The sequence below is a fragment of the Rhinolophus sinicus genome, linkage group LG01 (genome assembly GCF_036562045.2).
Source record: "Rhinolophus sinicus isolate RSC01 linkage group LG01, ASM3656204v1, whole genome shotgun sequence".
NCBI classification, from domain to species: domain Eukaryota; kingdom Metazoa; phylum Chordata; class Mammalia; order Chiroptera; family Rhinolophidae; genus Rhinolophus; species Rhinolophus sinicus.
This window is the reverse complement of record NC_133751.1, coordinates 69,805,194-69,828,522: the sequence shown is the minus strand read 5'-3', so window position 1 is coordinate 69,828,522 and position 23,329 is coordinate 69,805,194. Positions and strand designations below refer to the sequence as shown.

The window sequence follows — 23,329 nt, the reverse complement described above, 5'->3', positions numbered from 1 at the left end:
CACAAAGGACTTTTCAGGTCCAATTAGCCAGAATTCACAGAGACTGGCATTAAGAATAATATTAATAATAAACAGGCCATGCACATGCCAAGTATTGGCTTTCCCAGGGCGGTGAAGAGAATTGAGTTGATTTGGGTTCCTTGAATGTGCTTAGCAAACAGCCTCAGATATGATCAGGTCTCATTTTATAAACCGCATAAAATACCCCTGTCTACAGCTATTTCTGTTTGGATCGAAAAGATTTGGAGCATTTTCAAGGCCCTTTTTACTTTTTAGTTGCTGTCCCACTGCTGAATGTTATTTTTGCTACATAACTTAGGAACAAAACAAGTAGTCTCAGGAGTTGGTAAAGTCTAAATTTTCCCTGATCCACTTACTTTGCCCCAAACAGTAAACACATTCCACTTCCTTATTTAGCCACTAATTTAGTTGTAATTTATAAATGAGAAAATGAATTCGTTCATTGACTGTATTTCATGACATCCATATGCTAAATAAACGAGGATTCTGTGATGAACAGGACATACCTGTGCCTTCCCTGATAAAACACACCTGTTCTGGAGCTACTTCACTGCAGCATCACTTCTCCGTGGGCCTCACACCAGGGGACCCTTCTGTGGTCTCCTGCTGTCCTCTGGCATTCCTTCTATCGAAAGTACCTATACCTTTGGATGGCCAGGCCACGGCCTGAATCCTAAAACCAGCTCTTTGGAATCACACGGGTGCAATTCCAGGGTCACAGGATCCATCCCCTTATTTGTAATTGCAGAGGTGACTTGTTTTATTAGAATTGTGCAGGAGGGATGAGGCTGAGCCAGGGGACAGTTGATTTCATCGTGATCAGTAGAGTGTTGCCAGTTGGGAGAAAGGAGTAGCTCCATGAGGTAGAACATTTCCACTCACACTGCATCCACAGGAAACAAAAATCCTGCATTGGGAAATACATGCTCATTAGCAGCAGGCTTTTTCCTTTAAGTTGCCATGAAAGTATAAGGCTATTTTACCACCAGAATGATGGAAGGTTCTCTGAGACATGGAACCAAACCTCAACAAAATAGTGAGGTGACCTGGGGAATGTATGTGCACAGTCCTTAGCACAGTACTCTTGTCACGTAGCTGTCCCTCATGCCGTATATGAAAATTCTGAGTCGTTTTGGTTTACTGTCTACCTCCCCTGAGGGTGGTAAGTCCATTTTCTTATTCTGTGATACTTTGGAGAAAAAGAAATCCTGGGAGATCTGAGGCTCAGGGTATACAGTTGTTTCAGGAAGAAATAGACTCACCCTCTTCTCTGCTTTTTTTCAAGAAAGTAGTCGTTGCATGGTTGCGATTGACTTTTCCTCAGCATGAGAAACTGAAGGGGACGGGGAGGTTGTGGCACGTGTCTTCATCAGGGACATCATTCTTGTGTGTTTTAAATTACATGGCTGTCTTTTAGGGATTTCTTTTTCATCCTAAAACAAGAAACTGTCTTCCATGGAGTTGGTGTCAGTGTGGGAATATTCTTTGTCAACAAGCCTGTCTTTGAAAGCGTGAAGAAACATACAAGTGTGACCTTTTCAAATAACTTCTGATTTTTTTGTCCCTCTCCTTTTCATAATGAATCATTGGGAACAATTTAAAAGGAGCAATTAGTAATTCCAAAAGTTCAAATATTAAAGGTAAATATTTGAGTAATGAATTATTTTGCCTTTCTTTATATATATATTTTTAAAAAGGCATATGTCCCATGCTTCTGCCCGCCCTGGCTTCATGTAATGCTTTAGGTATTAATCATTACAATTAATGATATTCTATCGAAAGTCTTATGGTGTGCATTTATATTTTGCATCTTTCCTTAGCTAAATGATATGTAGCTTTTACATGTATATGTGTGTGTTGGTATTTATCATTTATAATTACAGTCTATGTTAAGGAAACTTGTTTTCCCAGAAATACCTTAATCTGAACTAACATATTTTCACTTAGATATCTAAAAGTGCTCCAAATACTAGTAGCATGAAAACTCCTCATAGAACTAAAGTCACTTTACAGTAACTTTTGGAGTATGATGCTTTGTTAAAACATCATGGACGTGGCTTCTGTTTTTAAATGGAAATATTTAATCAACAGCAAAGGGTGCGGTTTGGAATCACTTGCCTTCTCTCACCCTCTTGCCTGCTTTTTGGCCATTTCATTACTAATTAAAAGCCTCATTGAAAGGAAGGCAGAGCACAAGAAAAGAGGCAAAATTCTAATGGTCTAATTGTAAACTCTCAAGAGGTCTGTTAGTAAATTTACTCAGGGAGAAAAATTGAGAACTGCCAATACTGCCTAGAGCAACATCTTTTTAGTGAATTGAGGAATTTGTTTTTATCAGTATGATCCCTGCTTCCTGAGTATATGGTACATAGAGAATTGAAAGGAAAGAATAATTCAATTTATGATGCCCAAAATTAGCTACGAGAGAAAAGCCATAGCAATAACACAAAGCAAAGCCAGTGACATAATGTGCAGCTGACCAATTTCCAGGGTAAGGCAAGCACCTCTTATTAATGGCGCTTTTCACCAGTTGGCGCAGTTCCTACATTGTCATATGGTTGATGTTACCAACTAGCAGAAGCTGATGGTTAAGGTGGAAAATACAGGGAGCTGTATGTAGTAGGGCCTCAAATAGTGACATTTTGTTATAACGTTGATGAGATGCCATAGAAACTTAATTCTTGTTTATATCAGTTAGCCGATGGTAAAATTGGTTTTCTGATGCGTCATTTCGCCACAGTTCTTAGAACCTATCGATGACATTGAGAACTTACTATATTATATATACAGTAATTAGGAGGATTAGCACCACTGAAAGGATTGTTGACTCTGTATGTTTTAAATAAGTCATGAGCAGGCAAGGGAAATTGAAAAAATAAAAAGAATGAGCAAAATGTGCAATTTGGCTCTTAACCAGATTAAAAGTGTTAGTGAAGATGAGTGAGAGACAAGTTTCTCAAATCCTGCACCTAGATATCCACCTGCTCTTTTAGAACCAGATCAAGTCTCCCTTAAATTTGAATATCATTGAACAGGGGACCACCCTAAAATCCTGGTGTTGCTTATCACTAGCATACGTTTTGCCGACATTGGAACCCAGCTATTTTTAGAGGATTCAGGGCCTTTAATTGTGTTTCTGTTTTGGTTTTCTTGTGTTTCTGTGTGTGCTGATGTATTAGTCTTAGTTGTGCAGAGATATGGGAATGACATAAAAAAGTGTCAAGTAATCCGCTGACAAAAATGATCACTTCTTTGAAACTCTTGCTTGCACTAGCATGATACTGTTTCTTTGATCTTCTTGGCTTCAAAACAAATTAGACCAAGGGCCAAGTTTCATAGGCAGATGTTTTGGGTTGCTGGTTTGAGTTGTATAAGATCTAAGACTGAAAAATGAGACATACTAACATATTTATGGCTCTTTCCTTAGGGTATAATCACCAACAGATGAGTGAAGGACAAAGGCAGAAATCTTCTGAATTTTACAACCGCACAGCATCTGAATCCAATGTCTACTTAAACAGTTTCCACTACCCAGATCACAGCTACAAGGACCAGGCCTTTGATACTTTGAGCCTAGACAGCTCTGACAGCATGGAGACCAGCATCTCTGCTTGCTCACCTGACAATATCTCTAGGTAAGATTCGTCGGTGAGGTTTCTGGTTTGGAGAAGTGCCGCTGGTTTCAAATGCTAAAGACATCCATTTGGGGGAACGTGTATGTGCAAGCCCAGATTTCTGAGACATAAAGAATCTCTAACACAAAAGAAGGTTGGGTGTCATGGTGGCCTTTGGGAGTCATTTCTTTGTATCCTGTGTAACTTAGCCAGTCAGACATCATGTAATCCATTTTTCTCCTTTATTTATTTACAATTGAGTTCACTTGTATACAGTGCTTCAAAATTGATTTGCTTCTGTTGGTTGACTCCAAGCTTCGTTAGGACTGTTTTTGATGAAATAAATAATTTCCAACAATAGAGTAAGAACTTTGAAGGCTTTCTTACTCTTGTGTTTCATTAAAAGGGAGGCTTTAGCTGTTCTGCATATTATAATTTTTGTAAGCATTTAACCCTTCACAGTTGTGTTCATACTTTGAGGCAAGCAAAGGTGGTTTTACGGAATTATGGCTAAAGGCACATCTAAACATAGGTCTAATCATGGTACACCTCCTCTTCACAAGCTTTGACGATGCCCTACTTCCTTTTGAAAAAGTCAGACCCCAGATCGTGGCATTCTAGATCTTTCTCTCCTCCTGATATATGTTACAGAGCTTCTCAGCAATTGACAGGGCTATGAATTCTCAGATCTCTGTGCCTTTGATTATATTGGTCCTACCCCAGGAATTGCGTAGTTTGTGCATTCATTCATTTATAGGCTCCTTCATTCCACAAACACTTATAGAATGCTCTACAGTCAGAGGTGGGCTGGAGTGAGCTCGCACTACCTGGCAAGTGCCGAAAGTGCATATTGCCTCCTAACTCTGTGATCAGTGGTGTCATGTTGGTAGTTTGAAATTGGCTGTGGTGAGAGTATGTATTCCACATACATCAACATTTGCTACGTATCAGGGTTTTCATTTTCCTCCACAGAGCTGGTTTCACCCCCACCCCTATCTACGGTCAGTTCATCCTTTCATTTGATTATTCACTCAACCTGTGCTTACTGAGCATTGATAGTATCTGGCATTGCAAAATATCTATTCCCTCCTCATCTCCCTCCCATCTGAGCCTAGAGAACTTCTCCTCATCCTTCAAGCTCAAACTTAGGTTGGAAACTTATGAAAATTTCTCCCTTTAGAGCTTTTGCCTTCTGCCTTCCCATGTGCTTGATTCTTTTTCCTATTATATTACTTATCACATTGCAGTATACATTTTTGGTCTTTAATAATTAGTTGGTGAATTCCTCATTGTCAAAGAGGATGTGTGATTATCTTTTGGTATCCACACTCAATAGAGATCTTGGCGTATGATAGATATCCAATAACTATTGGCAGAATAAATATCTCAGGATACAGGAAAATGGATATATTTTCAATTTTGATATTTTTCTGTGTTTCACAATTGGCTGAGAACCATTATGGTTTCAACCCATGAAATAGCCAATATTCAATAAATGTTAATTGAGCACTTGTGTCTCAAATGAAAATGTCTAGTTGGATAATTGCCAGCAAGCAAACTTCCCTATGTTGGAATGAAGCCACAGGCTGAGCAGGAATACTTGTGCTCCTTGGACTTGACCTGACGACTGATTGTGCTACTTGAAGCAGATCTCAGAATTCTCTTGGTCCTGATTTGCTAGTCTGTGGAATGAAAGGATTGTTTATTGAATACAAGGGGATGACGGATTTTAAAAATATTTTAATCAAAAATTACTATCATGTAAATATAATTTCTTTCTTTAAAAAGTTTTAAATAATTCGCTCTCACCCTAAAAAAAAAAAAAAAAAAGAGTGACAGTGACAGAGGGAAAGTGGTATCAGCAAGGTGTGCTTAGCTTTGAATTAGCTAGTGTTTCATAAATGAGAAGAATATGAGAGACCTAAATGTAACCAGACATTATAGCCAGGAAATGTGGGGGGTGGGGGAGTAGAAGAAAAGGATAGATGTTACACTCTGTGGTAAATAGAATACAGTATATTTTAATTCTGGCATTAAAGAGTAAAATATTAATATTACTGGATTTACCCTATCAGAGAAGGAAAGGAGTTCCTGGGGGGGGAAAAAGCATGAAAGCAATCATGAGAATTGTATTACTGCTTGTCACATGGGAATGACCTAAATTTAAGGAGGGAATTATGTAATAATAACGAATAAAGGTAATTTTTTTTGCTGTCATTATTATTTAATGTTAGAAGGCATTTCACCTTATTTGATATTAGAAAGTGCAGCATGTCACTTTTTAAAAAAATGTAATATGACTATTTTGGGAAAGACGCTTTAGTGTGTGGAACAGTTGGGCATTAAACCATCTCTTGCCCTGAATGTGCTCTGGCAATGCCCACTGCTCTGAGCAGGTTGTCAGAGCCACGTCAGCGGGGCCAGGAGCTGACCTTCTCAGGACAGAAAGCCTAGAACTTTCAGAAATTATTCATAAATGACTACTGTCCAATGTAAACTGACTAACTCAGTGTGGTATTTTTGAATAACAAGGCACAAACAAAAGTCAGCAACTCAGCAACTATTATATAATGATGATGGGGGAATAAAAGTTAATGTTAAAAGAGAAAACATAAAATTCAGCGGTTTAGTTTGCCAGTGGAGTAATCTCAGAGGGACTTCCCACATTTCCATGGCACTTTTTACTTAGTCGTTATTTTGAAAACGTCAAAATATGAGCACTTCCCCTCTTCCCTAATAGTTGTGAACATGTTGTAACAATATTCCTATGGTGAACTCTTGATAGCTTGATCTTTTTTTCTTTCTATTTTTGAGCCATCTTTAATAAATAAATACACTCTTAAGGGTTTTCTTTTCTTGATGTTTTCCTTCTTCCATTTTCCACTCCTCACCTCTTCTCCCCCTCCAAAAGTTAGAAGTAAATAGGTAGCCCTCTAAATCATCACTCCGCACACTCCATCTCTCACATTTAATGGTGGTGGAAACAGCGATCGGCAGTAAGTACAGGAAATTACCTAAAAAGGGACCACTTTGATTATATTTACCAAACATTAGAAGTTCAAACCTAAACACTTAAGTACAGTGACCAGCAAAAACTTAATTTACATTTATTTGCTCACTCAGCCACTTTTTCTCGGAATGGTTTCCAAAGGGAGAAAAAAAATGGTTCCTCTGAATATGCCATATTAAGAAAATAGCATTATTGCGGGGTGATCATTCCTGGCAGGTAGTTATGTGTGGCCACGATCATTTTGCATAGTTACTTCACACAGAACTGACCTGGTGGTCTAGCAATTGTGGATAATTAATCACCACAGTCAGAAATTACTAACCGTATTTATTTCGTTGTGCTGTCAGATCCTCTGAATGTCAAAAACTTGAAGCCAAAGCGGAATATGCTTGTAAATGGTCTAGTTTTAAAGGGAAAGAGAAAAAAAGAAGTTTTTCTCTTCTGTGCCACCACCTACCTTAAAAAAATTCATGCTACCCCTAAGATAAGCTTGTACCCTTACTATAATGGAAAATAATATGGCGAACATCAGGAAAGGAACTAAGGTTTAGAATGTGTATTATAACAGTACATCCTTAATGGGAACTTGGTGAAGCTGGGTAGAAAGAGAAATAAGGGACTAAAAATGTTCTCTTTTTAAGATTTTTTGAAGTTATGTATTAAAATACCCTGAAATTATACATATTTTAAAGAGGTAATTCCATGCCGAAATTCTAGTGACATAAACTTAGTCTTGTGGTTTATTATGTCACAAAAAGCCATTGGTAGAATTATAGAATTACTCAGTTGTGGGTATATTTGCCCTTCACTTTTTGTTGAAACATCATTTTTTTGTCTACCAGAAAGTTATTTGAGTCAGACAATGTTTTTGCTTTGTCAGCATTAGTACTTACACTGTAAACAAACATAAAGCTAAGAAAACAGGTCTTGGGTCTTAGGAAGCAGTAACTCAAAGTAAAATTTGCATACAATCTCTATTCTGCTAGAATTACTGAACTGATTTATAAACTATAGTCTTGTGAATACCACCCACAATGATACATTATTATTACTATTGCTATTATTAACTTTCTAAGTACTGACCTTGTGCTCGTATTTTGAGAAAATTTTGAGGAAGCTGATCACTTGTAATAGCTGAAATACAAGCAGCATGTCTGTGGAGGGAGAAATAAGACGGGGTATGGGGTTGAGAGCAATCCATGGCTGAACTTGGTTTTAAAAGATACTTTAAACAGAACTTCAGATGCTTCTAATCCCTTCATTTTAGGCCAAAGTTTACATTCTGCTTTCTACCCTAGATGGGGTTAACCAGAGGTTCAGAAAATAACAAAAAACATTTATTTAAACAAAAAAGGTTATAACCTGGGAGGCACAGATTCAGGCAGCAAACTAAATTGTGTTACGGAGAAAACAAAGGACAGCAGGGTTTTATAGCGGTGAAATTTACAAGTGTGGTTCCCATTTTGGTCCTCCATGTAAATGAACGATTCTGGCTAGGTTAACAGGGATTGGTTAGTTCTAATATGCAAATCGGGGAGTCAAAAAATACAAGGAGGAAGTAAAGTCTATCCAGCAGTTTTTTCAGGATAGTTATGGCTCAGCCTTGAGCTGAGTTTAGCAACAGTTTAGCAACTTAATAGCAGCTCTGAGAACTGAGACAGAAGATGTGCATAGGCCCCAATTTCTCAATGGCCTCCTGACTCTATTTTAAGTGACTCTCTTAGTAATGCTTATTCCATTTTATTTTCTCCGTTATCAATAGTCAACACTCAGTGTATGCGTTTTATTCTAGAGTGCTCTCAGAAACGATACAGAAAAACCACATGATTTCAGAGGGGGCAGCCAACGATCAAAGGGATCAGATATATCAGATCATGGAGAAAATGGTTGAGGAGGAAGTGTTAGAGAAGAGAGGACATATTGTGTTCTTCTAATATTCAAGGAGCTACAGAGAAATATTAGGCATTATATAAGGGGTAATAATTTGCTTTAGCTGAAAAAATACTGAAGATTAACTGAAAATAAATATTCTGTGACACTGGCTCTTCATTTAGTGGTGATATTGGGGCACTGGAGGCAGTCGTGGAAAAATGTTGTATGTCTTTATGGAGAATTTTGTTTTGCTCCATGTTTTGTGTTTTGCTTACTTATTTGTTGTATGACAATGTTCTTGTTTGCTTTCCTTTCTTTTTCTGTTTTTGCCTTTGCCTCTAACATGAAAATTCAAATTTTGCTAAAAGATAATATTATTCAGCATTAAAAACCTGAAATCTGCTATTTAGATACCTTCATCCTGATGTAAGTTTTGTTTTTCCTTATGAATATGGTTTGTGCTAAAGTTGGTCAGATACAAAAGAAATCGTCAGTTAATAAAATAGCAGAATATTACGAAGTAGAGAAAGTAGGCAAAACTAGCCATCTTTATACCATTATTGGCCTAGTGAGTCAGTATCATCAGCATTCTTATAGCAATCACTTAAAAGATCAGAAATTTGTGCCTGCCTCATGAAAAAGGTCAGGAATTGGATCAATGGGAGGAAGTATTACTTCTCTTGTAATTTGGATGGGCTTGAGCAAACAGTGATGAGTGTCATGTGCTACAGGTAACATATTTTGTTTTTATTTTTTTATTAGTTTCAGGTGTACAAAACAATGTAATAGACATTTACACCCCTCACAAAGTGATAACCGCCTTACCCCAATCCACTACCCCTCTGACATCGTATATCGCTATTACAATTCCATTGAGTCTATTCCCTATGCTGCACTACACATCCTGTGACTATATATGTATTTAAATTATAGTTGACATTCATTATTATTCAGCTTCAGGTGTACACTGCAGTGGTCAGGCATCTACACCATCCATGAAATGGACTCCCTAATAAGACAAGTGTCCATTGGATACCCTACAAAATCTTTACGAAAGCACAAATTGGTAGTCACAAGATTGCCACGGGTAATGTATTTTAAAGCTTATCTTCAGTGACTTCAGACCCTCACTTTGCATGGGAGGTGCTAGGCTAAATGGCATTTCATTTGTTGACATTTTCACATGCCATGGTATTGATAAGCCTAGACTTCTCCCTAAATTCCTATTGCATTTGCTTTTCACTGCAGGTGCAGTTTTGACCCCAGAAAAAAGTATCAAATGGTGGCAACATAGTATTATAGAGCACCAAAAGTTTTACTGAATTAAATGTTAAGGAAATATTAAAAAATCAAGAATAGCAGAAGTGTGGCTATAGAGAGCAAGTGTCTATGGATAAATATTAATTCTTTTAACAAAAGAGCTAAGGTAGCTTTTAAAGTATATAAAATATAGTTAAATAGGTGACTTAAAGCCTAACAGTATGAAGTCATGAAGTGGTAAATGTTAATATGTAGCAAGTGTTTTCAGAAAACTCAGTTCATTTGGAGCAAAAATTAAAACATTTGTGGGAACATTGCCAAATAAATAGATTGAGTAGAAATATTATAAAATAAATAGAAAACTCCCTGAAAAATCTAAGAAATGAACAGAAAATATTTAAATATGGATAAATGTTTGAAAACTTGCTCCCAAGATGTGCCCAAATTACAAATATATGAAAAACCATGAACTGAAAATATTTGTTTCTAACCAAGTTATTTGCAACCAATTCATCTGGATGGGTTTCATGTGGCTTCAGGGTCATATTTAGGCCAGTGAATGAAAGCTATAGGAAAATAGATTTTGATTCAACATAAGAATCAACAAAAACGCTGTCCAAAAGAATCAAGGGATGGACACAGTGAATTTCCTATAATTAACAATGTTCAGGCACAAACTAGATGAAAAACAGGGATGTGATAGAAAGTACTATGGAACAAATGGGGATTAGACTGTTGGTGGCTGTTTTGTTTTTGTTTTTGTTTTAATTGGTGAGTTTTTAAGACCTGAGACTTAGTGAAATTCAGATTATTTCCAAATTAATTGCAGACATGAGACATATGTACCTGATATCACAGACAACAATATAGAATATAAACATAATTGTGAGCTATTATATGACCTACATGTCCGTCTTAGGCTTTCTCAGTTGAGCTGACAAAATTTGTCCCTTTTCCATTCATGAAGTTGGGTATTCTCAGTAATGGGGAATGGGAATTCCTGCACAAAATTAAAGATTTGTTTTAAAATTCTTGCTGGCTGAAGAGAACAGAACTTACCTTTTTGTACCTGTCCCAACAGCTCATGGGGAAAAAATCATGAGAAGAAATAGCCATGTTCTTCTCTTTCGCAGGAAAAAACGCCTGACTAAAAACTGGCCCAAGGTAACGCTTGAAGAGCAGCCTAACGATTAAGCTTCTAAGGAGTCAACATTCCTAAGACTGTCTCTCTCCTTGATAGATGAATTTTGTAATGGAGTTGCCAGTACTGATTTTTTTTTTAAGATTTAAAAAAAAAATTTTTAGAGCAGTTTTAGGTTCATAGCAAAATGAGAGGACGGTACAGATTTCCCGCATATCCCCTGCCCCCACACATGTGCAGCCTTCCCCATTATCAGCATCCCTCACCAGAGGGTACATTTGTTATGATTGATAAACCTGCACTGACACATCGTTATTAACCAAAGTCCATAGCTTACCTTAGGGTTCACTCTTGGTAGTGTACTTTCTATGGGTTTGGACAAATGTGTAATGACACGCATCCATCATTATAGTGCCATAGAAAGTATTTTCACTGCCCTAAAAATCCTCTGTGCTCTGTCCTTTCATCCCTCCCTGCCTCCCCCACCACCACACCCTTCAAACCACTGGCAACCACTGATCTTTTTATTGTCTCCATAGTTTTACCTTTTCCAGAATGTTATATACTTGGAGCCATACAGTATATAGCCTTTTTAAGTTATCTTATTTCACTTAATAATATGCATTTGTTTCCTTCATGTCTTTTCATGGCTTGATAGCTCATTTCTTTTTAATGCTGAATATTATTCCACTGTCTGGATGTAGCACGCTGTATTTATTCATTTACCTACTGAAAGACATCTGGTTGCTTCCAAGTTTTGGCAAATATGAATAAAATAGCTATAAACATCTGTGTGCACAGTACTGATTTTAAGATAACCCATATGCACTGTGTTACTGTGGTTATTTATCTCTTCCAAAGCACTCCTAGTTTATTTAAAAACAAAAAAAAAAACAAAAAACCTCTTAGCCTTAGCCTTGAAACATCCTAGATTTGAATTGATCCAAAATATGATTTTTGGAAGACTATATTAACAATGATCTTATTCGTTTTTATGTGAATTCATTTTTATGTGACTAACAAACATGAATCCCTAGTGTGTGCCAGGCTTTATGCGATGGGGGAGAGACATGATGGCCTCTCTATCTAGAAAAGAAGAAAGATATTTAAAATGATTACACAAGTATACATGCATAAGAAACAACTTTGATTCTCCATGGCTGGAACATCAGAGTAAATAAATTTTGACTTAGGCCGTGATCCCTCTTTTCCAAAATAGTGAAATAACATGTAAGCAAGTGAAAAATAGAAAATTTTATTTAGAATTAAACATTTCCAAGTTCTTCTGTTTCTCTTTTAGTTATCCTAATTGTTCTTGCAGCTTCTACCACATCTGTTTTTTTCCTTCATTTTTTTTGTGTGATGTCTTTCCCAAAACACATTTATTTTGTAGCTCTTGAATCCCTTTAAACAGTTTCCTCATTGGTATGGTGGATGGGTATTACTGATAAAACTGGTCACCACTCTTCCATTGCACCTATAAGAGGAATCACTTTTTAATCAGCATCATCTCTTGAGAAATAAAATGTCCACATGTATAAAGGCACAATAAAAAAGCAGCTGGTAACACATATTTCCAAGCCAAACAAAGTGACTTTAAACCTTAGGTGTCATCTACATAGAACTTTGATGATAGTCTACTTGGGCTGGCATCTCTGAATAATTAAGGTAATGGGAAGACCTCCCACAGGCCATAATTTTTGGACTTTGCAGAAACTATTTTGAGAACACACTTTGTAAAATTTGGTTTTGGTTTATTTATTTATGAGTAAAGCACTTTACTTTGGCATTATTTTGCTTGCTTGTATTTTGTCTACTACACTGGGGTAAGTTGCTATCTCCTACAATTTTCAGAGTTCAATTGATTTGCCTCTTCAGACCAGTGACTCTCTTAAGTAACATCCTTTAGGTCATATTGGATTTTTGTCATATACCTTCATGGAACGTGTGTGTGTGTGTGTGTGTGTGTGTGTGTGTGTGTGTGTGTGTGTCTTTTTGTCTGTGTGTAGAGACATCAACCTGAAACAATATTCTTGAAAGGCTTTTGTGTTTTATTCAGTGCCAGCACTTCCAATATTGCCAGAATAGAAGAAATGGAGAGACTTTTGAAGCAGGCTCATGCAGAGAAGACACGGCTGCTTGAATCCAGGGTAGGTTTAATATCTTTATGCCAGAGGTCAGTAACGTGGTGGTTCAAGATGTCCTATACTTGACATCAGGACGCTGTCCTGAGGCTTCACTAAGCAGTGTGATCGTGGAGTTGTCACTCAACCTTTCTTGGCTTCATTTTCTTATCTGAAAACTTAGATGATTTCTAAGGCTCTTTGCTGCACTACAGTTTTTTCATAGTTTAAAATATATATAGTGTTGACATAAACCAAAATGAATGCTTTGTATTATATTTTTCCTTTGATGGCCACTTTGTTTGCCTGCCAAGGAACAAGGAGGAATGTCATGTCTTCATGCATTCCTTCTTTCTTGCCAGCTTGTGTTAACTATACTATTGTAACATTAAAAATCCCACATTATTGTGACTGTATTTCAAGCCAGAATCTGAACTTCCTTAGGAATCCCCCAAAATGCCTTTGCATCCTGCCCTGAAGGGCACCTCCTTTCCTCTTCCACTTCCCCATGTGCTTCCTCTGTGACCTTGGACAGGAAGTTGCAGAGCAACAACAGGAATTGGAAGGACCCATGCATGACCTTTAGTTAGAAGACAATTGAAAGAAAGGCAAATATCTCATGACCAGTGTTGAGTGACAATTTGTGAGGATTTGTATTAAAAATGAGAGAATTTTGGTTATCAGTATGAAATAACTGAATGTAGTTACAAGCTGGATTTTCACTTTAATAATTCAATTGTTAAATTTAGTGGTTGCATTTCTGTATAGGATGGTTTTGAACGCTGTGTGAGAGGTGATTACGGGTGTTTTGGTCTAAGTTATATATTTTTGAGGGACTAGGTTCTAAATCAAAATTATCTAATGAGAATTTACTTTTCGATATTATCTGGAATCATTCAAGTATAACCAGTATGTCTTAAAATTCGTTCTGCCTAATGATATTTAGGAACGGGAAATGGAAGCCAAAAAACGAGCCCTGGAAGATGAAAAACGACGCCGAGAACTCCTGGAAAAACGATTGCAGGAAGAAACTAGCCAGAGGCAGAAGTTAATTGAAAAGGAAGTCAAAATAAGGGAGAAACAAAGGGCACAGGTTGGTGGGTCAATCTGAATAGATAAGAGCATGTTGCCCTCTAGTGGCCGTTCTGTAGAAGGTGGTAATGCTGTGTCTGTATGCCTTCCGCCTGCGCGCATTTGCTCTGGATATGTGATGGCTAAGGTAAAGATGTGCGTTAGTGAGCAAAAAAGAAAAATGCTTATTTCAAAACTTACTGGGGACCTACTAACCAAATGACACTTTTCTTCCTCATGCACGGAACATTTTGATGGGAAAGGCACTTTTCTACCCGTTTTTGGGGGGGGATATATTTGAAAAAATGTTTTTTTTGTTGTGTGTTTTTTGTTGTTGTTTGGTGTTTGTTTTTTTTGAGCAGCTTTGAAAAATGCAACTACTAAAAACAAACACAACATCCAAACTTAAACCTTTGTTCGAGGGATAGAAGGGGCTCTATAAAACCATCTTTTGTAAGCAAACACTCCAGAACAGGGTAATTTTATCAGCCCAATTTCTTAGTGGTAGTGTTAGAGTTTGGGTGTTTGTTTTTTTTCCAACCACTGTATTGTCACTCGTGTCCCCTTTACTATACCACACATATGTGTACAAGATTACTGAGCTCAAACAAAACTCAGGAAAATCACCTATTTTGTCTAACTTCCTGTCTTGGTCATTATAGAGTTGGAATCTTTGTTCTTGTCACTAGAGCTGCTTACATAATGTATGTTTTCTGAGTAAATAAAATAAAATTTTGTTGAGTATCATGCAAGTTAAAGTTCAAAACAGTTTTACCAAGGTTTACTAGATGTAGAGGTAAAACAGACCATTTCCCTTTTTCTTTGTAGTTGCTGGCAGTTTGATAGGCAACAGTGAGACACTTTGAGGTATCAATAGGTGTGTGACCTCTGTCTGCCGTCAAAGTACCACAGAATCAAAGGCAAAATATTGAAGATAAACTACTCATGCACATTTGTTCATTTTATTTCATTGTGCTAAACCTCTGCCAAATTTTGATTCACAGTGAAGGTCAGCCATGCTTGTTTGGTATCTGAAGCCAAACCAAAAAGCGCAATTCTACTTTAATCCTAAATGTTGCCTCCACATATATGATTAGGTCATTTCTCCTAGGACAAAGGGGTGGGGTAATTTAACAGGATAAATAAAATATCATTTTAGAAATATTACCCAGGATGATCTGAGCTCCCTAGAGTAGATGAACCTCTACTCCAACTGTAGTAAAATAAAAGACATCTATGTCCGTCTCTTTGGTGTCTTGTCTTGGATAGCTCAGTGGGTACAGGTTTGATTCCACTTCTTACCATATTTTAGCTTCACTTTGCAAAACATACGTCTCTGCTTTCAATTTCTATTAGAGAGCGTGTGGAAGCTTTGTGGGATCTTGTCGGAGTTCTACTTACTAAATAATTGTCCACCAATCATATCATGTCTGAGATTATTTAAGGAGAACTATTGTGAAGTTGTGGTGGGGAGAACTCCTGGAAACTACCATGGAGGAGGCCTCATCTCCAGGAAGCAGCCCAGATAACTTCATGCATCATTTCCTTGTGGTTTTAGTTGCTAAGTACCTTTTTTAAAGCTAAGATAAATGACTTTTTTCCATTTTCTCATCTGCCCATTTCAAGGAATAGAATCTATTGGCCTGAGTTTATCTACTCCCCCCATCCCATATTATACAGCATCCTTCTTAAAATACTATCTACTTTTTAGACTCCAAATGATGACGTGTATCTTAAGTTCTCATAATCATACCGGCATTTTAATGCTTGGGTTTTTCACTTTATTTCTGCTTCTAAACATTTGTTACCTAAAATAAAACAATGAATTTGCTACAGATGCAACGGGTTTGCTTTTCCAGGCTCGACCTTTGACACGCTATCTGCCTGTCCGGAAGGAAGACTTTGATTTGCGGAGCCATGTGGAGACTGCTGGCCACAATATCGATACCTGTTATCATGTATCAATCACCGAGAAGACCTGCCGAGGATTCCTCATCAAAATGGGTGGAAAAATTAAAACTTGGAAAAAACGTTGGTTTGTTTTTGATCGGAACAAGCGCACATTCTCTTATTATGCAGGTGGGTAATAAAAAAAATCTAAGTGATATATTCAAATCAGTAACCCTCTGTTAAAGATCAAAGACAGTAAAAGTCAGTATAAATGTATATTATGTTATATTCAGATTATATGGTCCATGTGATAATGAATTTCCTCTTGGAAATAATGAAAATTATGTTATTTAAAAAGTGTGAATTTGTTTATTCTAGTTCTGAAACAAACTTATTTAAGTCACACACCATCAGGCAGTCTTAGCTGCCAGTCATTCAACTATAGTTTATAAACTAGAATGGTCTTAAGCACAGAGAGTAAAGCTTATCAGTGAACTAGTGACTAAGTATTTATTAAGTGACTGAAATATTTTTGGGTGCTTAACTGATGCGTTATGAGAAACATACCCGACCTAATCTTCCATAAATACAGGAATATTGGTGTTCCTGTCAAGGAGCCTCTTACTCTTGACCACACATCCATTAGTATCACAAATATACCTCTGCCCTCCTTTTAGCTGCTGAAGAAGAACAGTATCATACAGAGCTTACAAAGAGACTCTGCTTTGGATGACTGAATCAGCATTTATGAGCATTGTCAGGGGTTGTTAAAAAGTGTATCGATGTGATAAATAAAAAAATAACAGTCCAGTCATTTAATCTATAGTGTGAGGTCAAGATATGTTTATGAAGAGAGGTATGAGAAACCAAGAAACGTGTGGAAGAAAGGAAATACTGATATTTAATATTCTGGAGCCCCAGAATTGGGATGAGGAGAGGGTAGGAATACATGTCTTTCAGTTAGGAGTGCTTTGGGTGTGGTTCCAGTTACTGCCGTGGCTAGTGGTCTGAAGTGAATGACCCAACCCACCCAACCCTCACAGGTCCCCTGCTTCACCTGTCCAGGGTTTTCTGACCTTGGGTTTTGTAAGAATCCAGAGACATTCTCTTCAGTTAGCACAATAGAAAAGATTCCTATTTAATAAGAAATATCAATTTAATGTCTGCAACTTGCACAAACAAACCCGTGCCATGTTCCAGTCTCCACAGGCAAACTCACCCAGAATTTTCCAAAAATAAAATCTTAAAATAACTTCAGACAAAACAGCTTCACTCTTCCCTGGGAGCCTTATTTCATTTTTTCATCTGTCAGCCAGGTGAATGGTTCAGCACCCCTTCCTTCTGACCCTTGTAAATGAATTTTTCCAAATTTAAACTTCTTAATGACTGGTTTTCATTTTTTTTTTAATTGTAAACACCAAAACCTTTTCGTATATGAAAGATTACTCAGAATCCTAATATATAAAACAGACAAAATTTATATTTAACTCAGCTCTTTAATATTTATATATTATATAACTGACCACGGAGACATGTAGTTTGACAAACGCTGCCCATTTGGCTCTGTTTACAGCGATTGTCAGCTTTGTCTGCTCTCCTCACCCCCACCCCCACTTCTTCCCAAAACACCTTCAAGTATAGGAATAGATCACTCCACAGGAAGTCATGCAGATTGCAGTTCAAGCTAGACTTAACCCTGTAGGTGCCATTCCCCTTCAGCTTGTCAGTGAGGTACATGACCCTGGTATGTCTGACGGAACTGTAAATGTGGTCACTGAAAGCTGGAGTCTCAGGTCTCTATGTTGACCATGACCTTGGCCTCTGTACATGGCCTCCTATGTATTAACTGAGTAACTCTGGAAGGGTCTCTAAAGAAAAATGAGACACAGAAAATATATCTGTAAATTGGTAGGATAATGCTATTGAAACAGAATGAACAGCGTTAGTTTGTCACCTTACAATAGCATTATTTGTTCTCTTAGCTCACAATGTCCTTGTAAGGCCTATAATTTTCAGAGTTCTTTCTCATCTAGGAAGTGTCGTGCAAACAAGTTTCATTCTTCAGTTCTTTGTCAGCTTGAAATACTGAGAATGTTTACTTATATCTCCAGATTTTGTTTTATATCTGTTTTTCAGAAAACAAAGTATTATTGTATTCCCATGAATATTGCAGAATCCTTTCCAGCAAATGTTTGAGAGGTACACTGGGATAAATGCAATTAAACAGCTTTATTTTCTACAGAACTTCTCAGGGCTGTTGTTTTTCAGATTAGCTTTATATTGTTGTTAGAAAAAAAGGGCCATTCATTAGTAAAAAATTAAAAATACAACGGAAGTCTACATACTGAAATTTGCCTCTTTCCCATCACAAACGTTCTGACCTTTCCCCACTGTTAAACCTGAAATATTCTTTCAGATTTTCTCTATTCATTTTTATATATGTTTTAGTATGTGTAAGTATGTGTATGTGTTCTATCTTCTTTAATACAGTTGAGACCAAATTATTTACTATTCATAGCTTTTTTTCACATAACAGTATTTCAAGATTTTTCTCTAATGAGCACATGTAGGTCTACCCCATCTTTTCAGTGGCTGTGTAGATTCCATTGTGTGGCTCGTCTGTGATTGAATCAGTTCCTTGTTAAAGTTCAAGCAGATCTTTTACATCCTTCTGCTATAACAGACACAAGTCTCTATGCATGTGAATGAGTGGCTCTTAAACAATAAAGTTCTAGAAGTGGAATTGCTGAATAAGAGGATTTTTTGTGTTTCTAATTGTGCTTGTTTTACCAAATTGCCTTCCAAAGGGGGCTTTTTCTTATTTGCATTTCCACCTAAGGGATAATAGAGTCTCTTTCTCTGCATTCTCATCCATGCTTTTGAAATTCTCTCGTGCATTATGATCCTTGCTGAGTTTAAATCACAAAATATTTCAAGAGCGTATTAGATCACAGAGTGATGCTGTTTGGTTGGTTGGTGGTTTGGTTGTTTGAGTTTTTTAAATGTTTTGTTTGGTTTTCATGGCAAATCTGATGCAATCTCAAAAAACAGTTTGGAAAATACTGTATTGAGAGGACATTAAATTATTGATTTGAAGCTCTATTGAGAACAAGAAAAATGATCAAGCATGCCAGACAAAAAAAAAGTTGATAGGAAAGAAATATAAGTGAAATATTATTTTAAATTACAAGTCAAAAAACACAATTCTTACAAATTTCATTAAAACAGCTCTGCATATTTCCATTCCACCGAAGTCTTAGAGAATGCAGAGAAATAATTTATCTCAGTGTCAATGGTGTTTACTTTGTGTGTCAACCTGACAGTCAATAGTTCTGGGTTATGTTTTGACTTCTAATTTGCTGGAGAGCCTTTGGCAAAGTCAGTTAGTCCCTTAGGTTTGGGCTGATAATTTCATCTTTTATTTCAGTTCTTTTTTCAATATAGAACCAGGTAATGCACTAACCTAGATTATCTGACTTAATCTTAGATAATTTTAATACTAGATACAATTTTAATGATGATAATTATATTGAATTATAATTTTCCCTGTCCATTATTGGTGATAAAGTGTTTGTTTTTAATACTCATCTATCATTGTAGACAAGCATGAAGCTAAATTAAAAGGAGTAATATACTTCCAAGCCATTGAAGAAGTGTATTATGATCACCTCAAGAATGCTAATAAGGTAAGTGTTGATTGTCAGATTCCTACAATTTAAATGCATAATTAAATTGGGAAAATACCTGTTTTTAATTTGAAGCAATTTAGATTTGTTGTTCTGGCATAATGGTTAGATATGATCAAAATGTTGCTGGAAAAGTAAACATAGAAGCAATTAGTATAGCTCTAGCTGATCTTTTTGTGAAGAAAAAATAAAAAAAGTCATGGTGAAGTGAGGAAATATTCTAGATATATTCGCTTGGGAGACCCTGCCAAGTGATTCTTTGCTAGGGTTCTAAGAAGGACCTAGTTATGAGGACGATCTTAGTAGGGCTGAGAATAAATAACAGGTACTATTTATTGACCACCCATGATCAGCTAGGTACCCTCCTAGAGCTTTATAAAGTAGCTGTTGAGAGGATTGATGGGTTCTCAGTGAGATTTCTTATGCAGAAAACCCAGAAAGATATTCAGTCTTGAGACGGGTGTTGGGATGGGGGTATTGATTAGAATTCTACTTCTAGAGCAAAAGTAATGCCTGTATAGATTTCTATAAACTGGAACTTTTAAAGAGGAAGAAGCCCTCACATATGTCTGTGTTGTTTAATGTTAGAATTTCAAGGTGTTTGTTTTATATTATTTTCCTTTTTTTATTTTTAGAGCCCTAATCCATTACTCACCTTTAGTGTCAAGACACATGACAGAATCTACTATATGGTGGCCCCATCGCCGGAAGCCATGCGGATCTGGATGGATGTTATAGTTACTGGGGCAGAAGGTTACACTCACTTCTTGTTGTAGTGAACTGCAGCAACCATCCACTTCAGGGCAGACTGCAATAATCTCTTATAAGAATGAAGCCATATTCAATTGCAGATGGAAAGACCCCACAGACCCATCCCTTTAATTGTGTATAAGCAGAACTCCTTTCATATGAACCAGAAGTCATTTGCAAAAGAGAAAGAAGGAGTTTTAATTTAAAGCTTGGTCATAAATAGCTAAAGAATTGAAGCACCTATGAGGAAGAAAGCACTACTTGGTAAATAGCATCACTTACAGGAATATTTCTTATGAACTATTTTTATCAATTGTTTATTTGGTGAAATAAAATAAACAGTTTACAAAATGTACCTACTTGGAAATATTATTTTAACATCCAAATCATTGACACTATTGGTAATCAATTTTTTTTTTCAAAGGAGCATTTTGTTGAAGGTTATTTTATAAATATAAGCAAATAGGGGCTTGGAGGGGAATACATTTTAGGAGGAATTTTGCCCTAATTTTTAAGTACTGCACCAAAACCAAAGACTTGACATGACTTCTGTTTAATAGTAGTAGTTTCAAGTGATGAACTGCACTATGTTTTAAAATGGTACTTTGATGCCATCAAGTGCCCAAGAAATTGACTTTGAAGAGTCGTCACCAGCATTAGTTACTGTAGATACATAGCTAATCACCTTTTGTAAAAGAAGAAAACAAAAAGCCATGTGTTTTAGAAAGAAGCAATCTTAAACAGACATTCTGCCACATTGGGCAATTAAAATAGAGAATATTTAGTGTTAGCAGCTTCTGTTGTTGAAGATTTCTCCATTCCCAGTGCTGAGAATAAGAGTAACCAGTAGTCAGTATGCTTTAGATTGTTTGGTTTTTTTGTGTTGTGGAACACACCTGTTAATTGTAGCCTCACATATCATAACTATGAAATCAAAGCTGTTTTCACCAAAGAACAGACTAATTAAAGTACTTATTTACAGAAGTAGTTTTAGAAAAAAACAAATGAAGTTCAACAATGTTCTCTGTAATGTAATATTTTATTATGTATTTCTTTACACTTAGCCTTTGTTACAGTTAAATTAACTTTTGTTGAATGAAATGACTTCAGGCAAGTCTCTTTGATAACAATTTTTCAAATGCCATTTATCCTGGTTTGTCATATTGTGTGTGTGTTTGTAAGTATGAATGTACTCTTTCCTAAAACTTGGCAAATGAATAGAAGTGGAAAATAATGACTTTACTTAGTAGTACAAGGTAAAATTATTAGAAGTGTATAAATGTCTGTCAGACCTGACTGGGTACAATTTTTTTTTTTACATTTGCAGTATGGTTTGTGTACATGTATACATGTTGCCAATAATATGATTTTGCAACTGGATGACACATGATTTTACTTGAATGGTGAAGGACAAAATCACAATTGCAGAAGACATTTTTATAATCTATTTTTTCAGACATCACTCCTAAACCCAGTAGTGATCTAAAAGAGTGAAATGAAATTGCTAAAATTTTCTTGGTTAATGTAAAGATACAACTTTTCTGTACTGTACTTTACCTTCTTCATAGGATTGTAAAGATATTCTAATCAACTTTATATCTTGCATGATGTAGTAGACCTTTTAAATGTGTGTGTTAAAGAATGTTGAGTTTGAATTAAAATGTTGACTATTTCACATTTGAAAATAAACTCATCTTTCATTAGAAAGTTACCTATTAGTAACATGATGGGGGTGGGGTGGGGTGGATTAATCAACCAAAGTCAATTGTAGAATTTACATAAAGGATGTTGTGTGCTAAGATTGTGATTTCTAGTTTACAAACTAAAGTAATTAGTAGTATCTCTGGTCACATTCTTGTTGCTAACAAAATGAGATAACCCCTGAAAAATCTGACATCTTACTGTCTTTTTGCACAGATGCAATTAGTACTGAGGATTGCAAGGACTGTGTTTATTTATCCTTCTATCTGACAAAGAACAAATCATTCAGGTGTGAAGTAAAGCTTTGGGGTTTTAAATTTATGGGGACCTGATTTGTCTCCCTGAACTAAGACAGCAGATTTCAGATAAAGAAATTGCCCTTAACAATATGAGTGTATGTCCTTTCACCCCGCTAATGAACACAACATTTACAATAGGTCAAGGGGAATGAATTTGTCTACTTTAAGCCCACCGCTATTAGTAGAAGTATCTTCACTTGACACTAGCCACAATTTTTTCTGATTTGTTAGACCAATAAGGGAGAATAGAGGAAATGACCAATGGGTTTCCCTCCGTTTTTTGTGTACTGTTTTTCCCACTATGAGGACAATTCAGATTTTTTTCATTTTGCTGCACATAAAATGCAAGAAGACCTGGAAAAATACAGTAAGAGAATAAGGACAGGAATTATTGAGGATATTTGCAATTATCCAAAAACCATGGGGAGAAGTGTTTATTGTTAGGGTATAAGGTATAAGGAATACTGAAGTGATGTGCATTGGGCAACACCATATTGATTTGGTCCCTTTGGAGTCTAAAACAGGCTTAATGGAGAACTGGCAAAACAGCTTTGCTACTTTTGGAGTATGTCCTGAAATCAAGTGGCTGTCCTTGCTATCTGTTTCTATTCAGTTTTTATTTATCCAACTTTTCCAGTATGTTCCAATAGGATGGGTTCTCAGGACTCCAAAGGTATGCTGGATTCACTGTATCTAACCTTTGCTTTAACTCTAGCACCAATCATCACTCCAATATTTATGACCAAGATAGTAAAGTGGTTTTATTCAAAGTATTATGCCAACCACAGTAACTTTTGAGTAGAAAAAAACTAGGTGAGGCCTTACTTGTTGTTGACGTTGTTGATCAACTTACTTGTTGTTGATGTTGATGAGTAACTTCTCAGAAATTAC

General features: G+C 36.4%; 1 protein-coding gene across 21 annotated transcripts in view; it reads left to right on the top strand.

Moving 5' to 3' along the window:
• PHLDB2 (pleckstrin homology like domain family B member 2) overlaps positions 1 to 20,793 on the top strand; it is a 227,847-nt gene extending 207,054 nt beyond the window's left edge. For 11 of the 21 annotated variants that reach the window (XM_074332046.1, XM_074332058.1, XM_074332038.1 and 8 more), the window contains 7 exons: positions 1,626 to 1,661; positions 3,449 to 3,656; positions 12,978 to 13,068; positions 13,988 to 14,134; positions 15,972 to 16,191; positions 19,603 to 19,688; positions 20,324 to 20,793. In XM_074332046.1, the coding sequence (XP_074188147.1) occupies positions 1,626 to 1,661; positions 3,449 to 3,656; positions 12,978 to 13,068; positions 13,988 to 14,134; positions 15,972 to 16,191; positions 19,603 to 19,688; positions 20,324 to 20,464 (929 nt within the window). In that variant the 3' untranslated portion in view covers positions 20,465 to 20,793. The remainder of the gene's footprint in view (positions 1 to 1,625; positions 1,662 to 3,448; positions 3,657 to 12,977; positions 13,069 to 13,987; positions 14,135 to 15,971; positions 16,192 to 19,602; positions 19,689 to 20,323) is intronic. The other 10 variants (XM_074332137.1, XM_074332039.1, XM_019715173.2 and 7 more) reach the window with 1 other exon arrangement.
• The last annotated feature ends 2,536 nt before the right edge of the window (positions 20,794 to 23,329 follow it).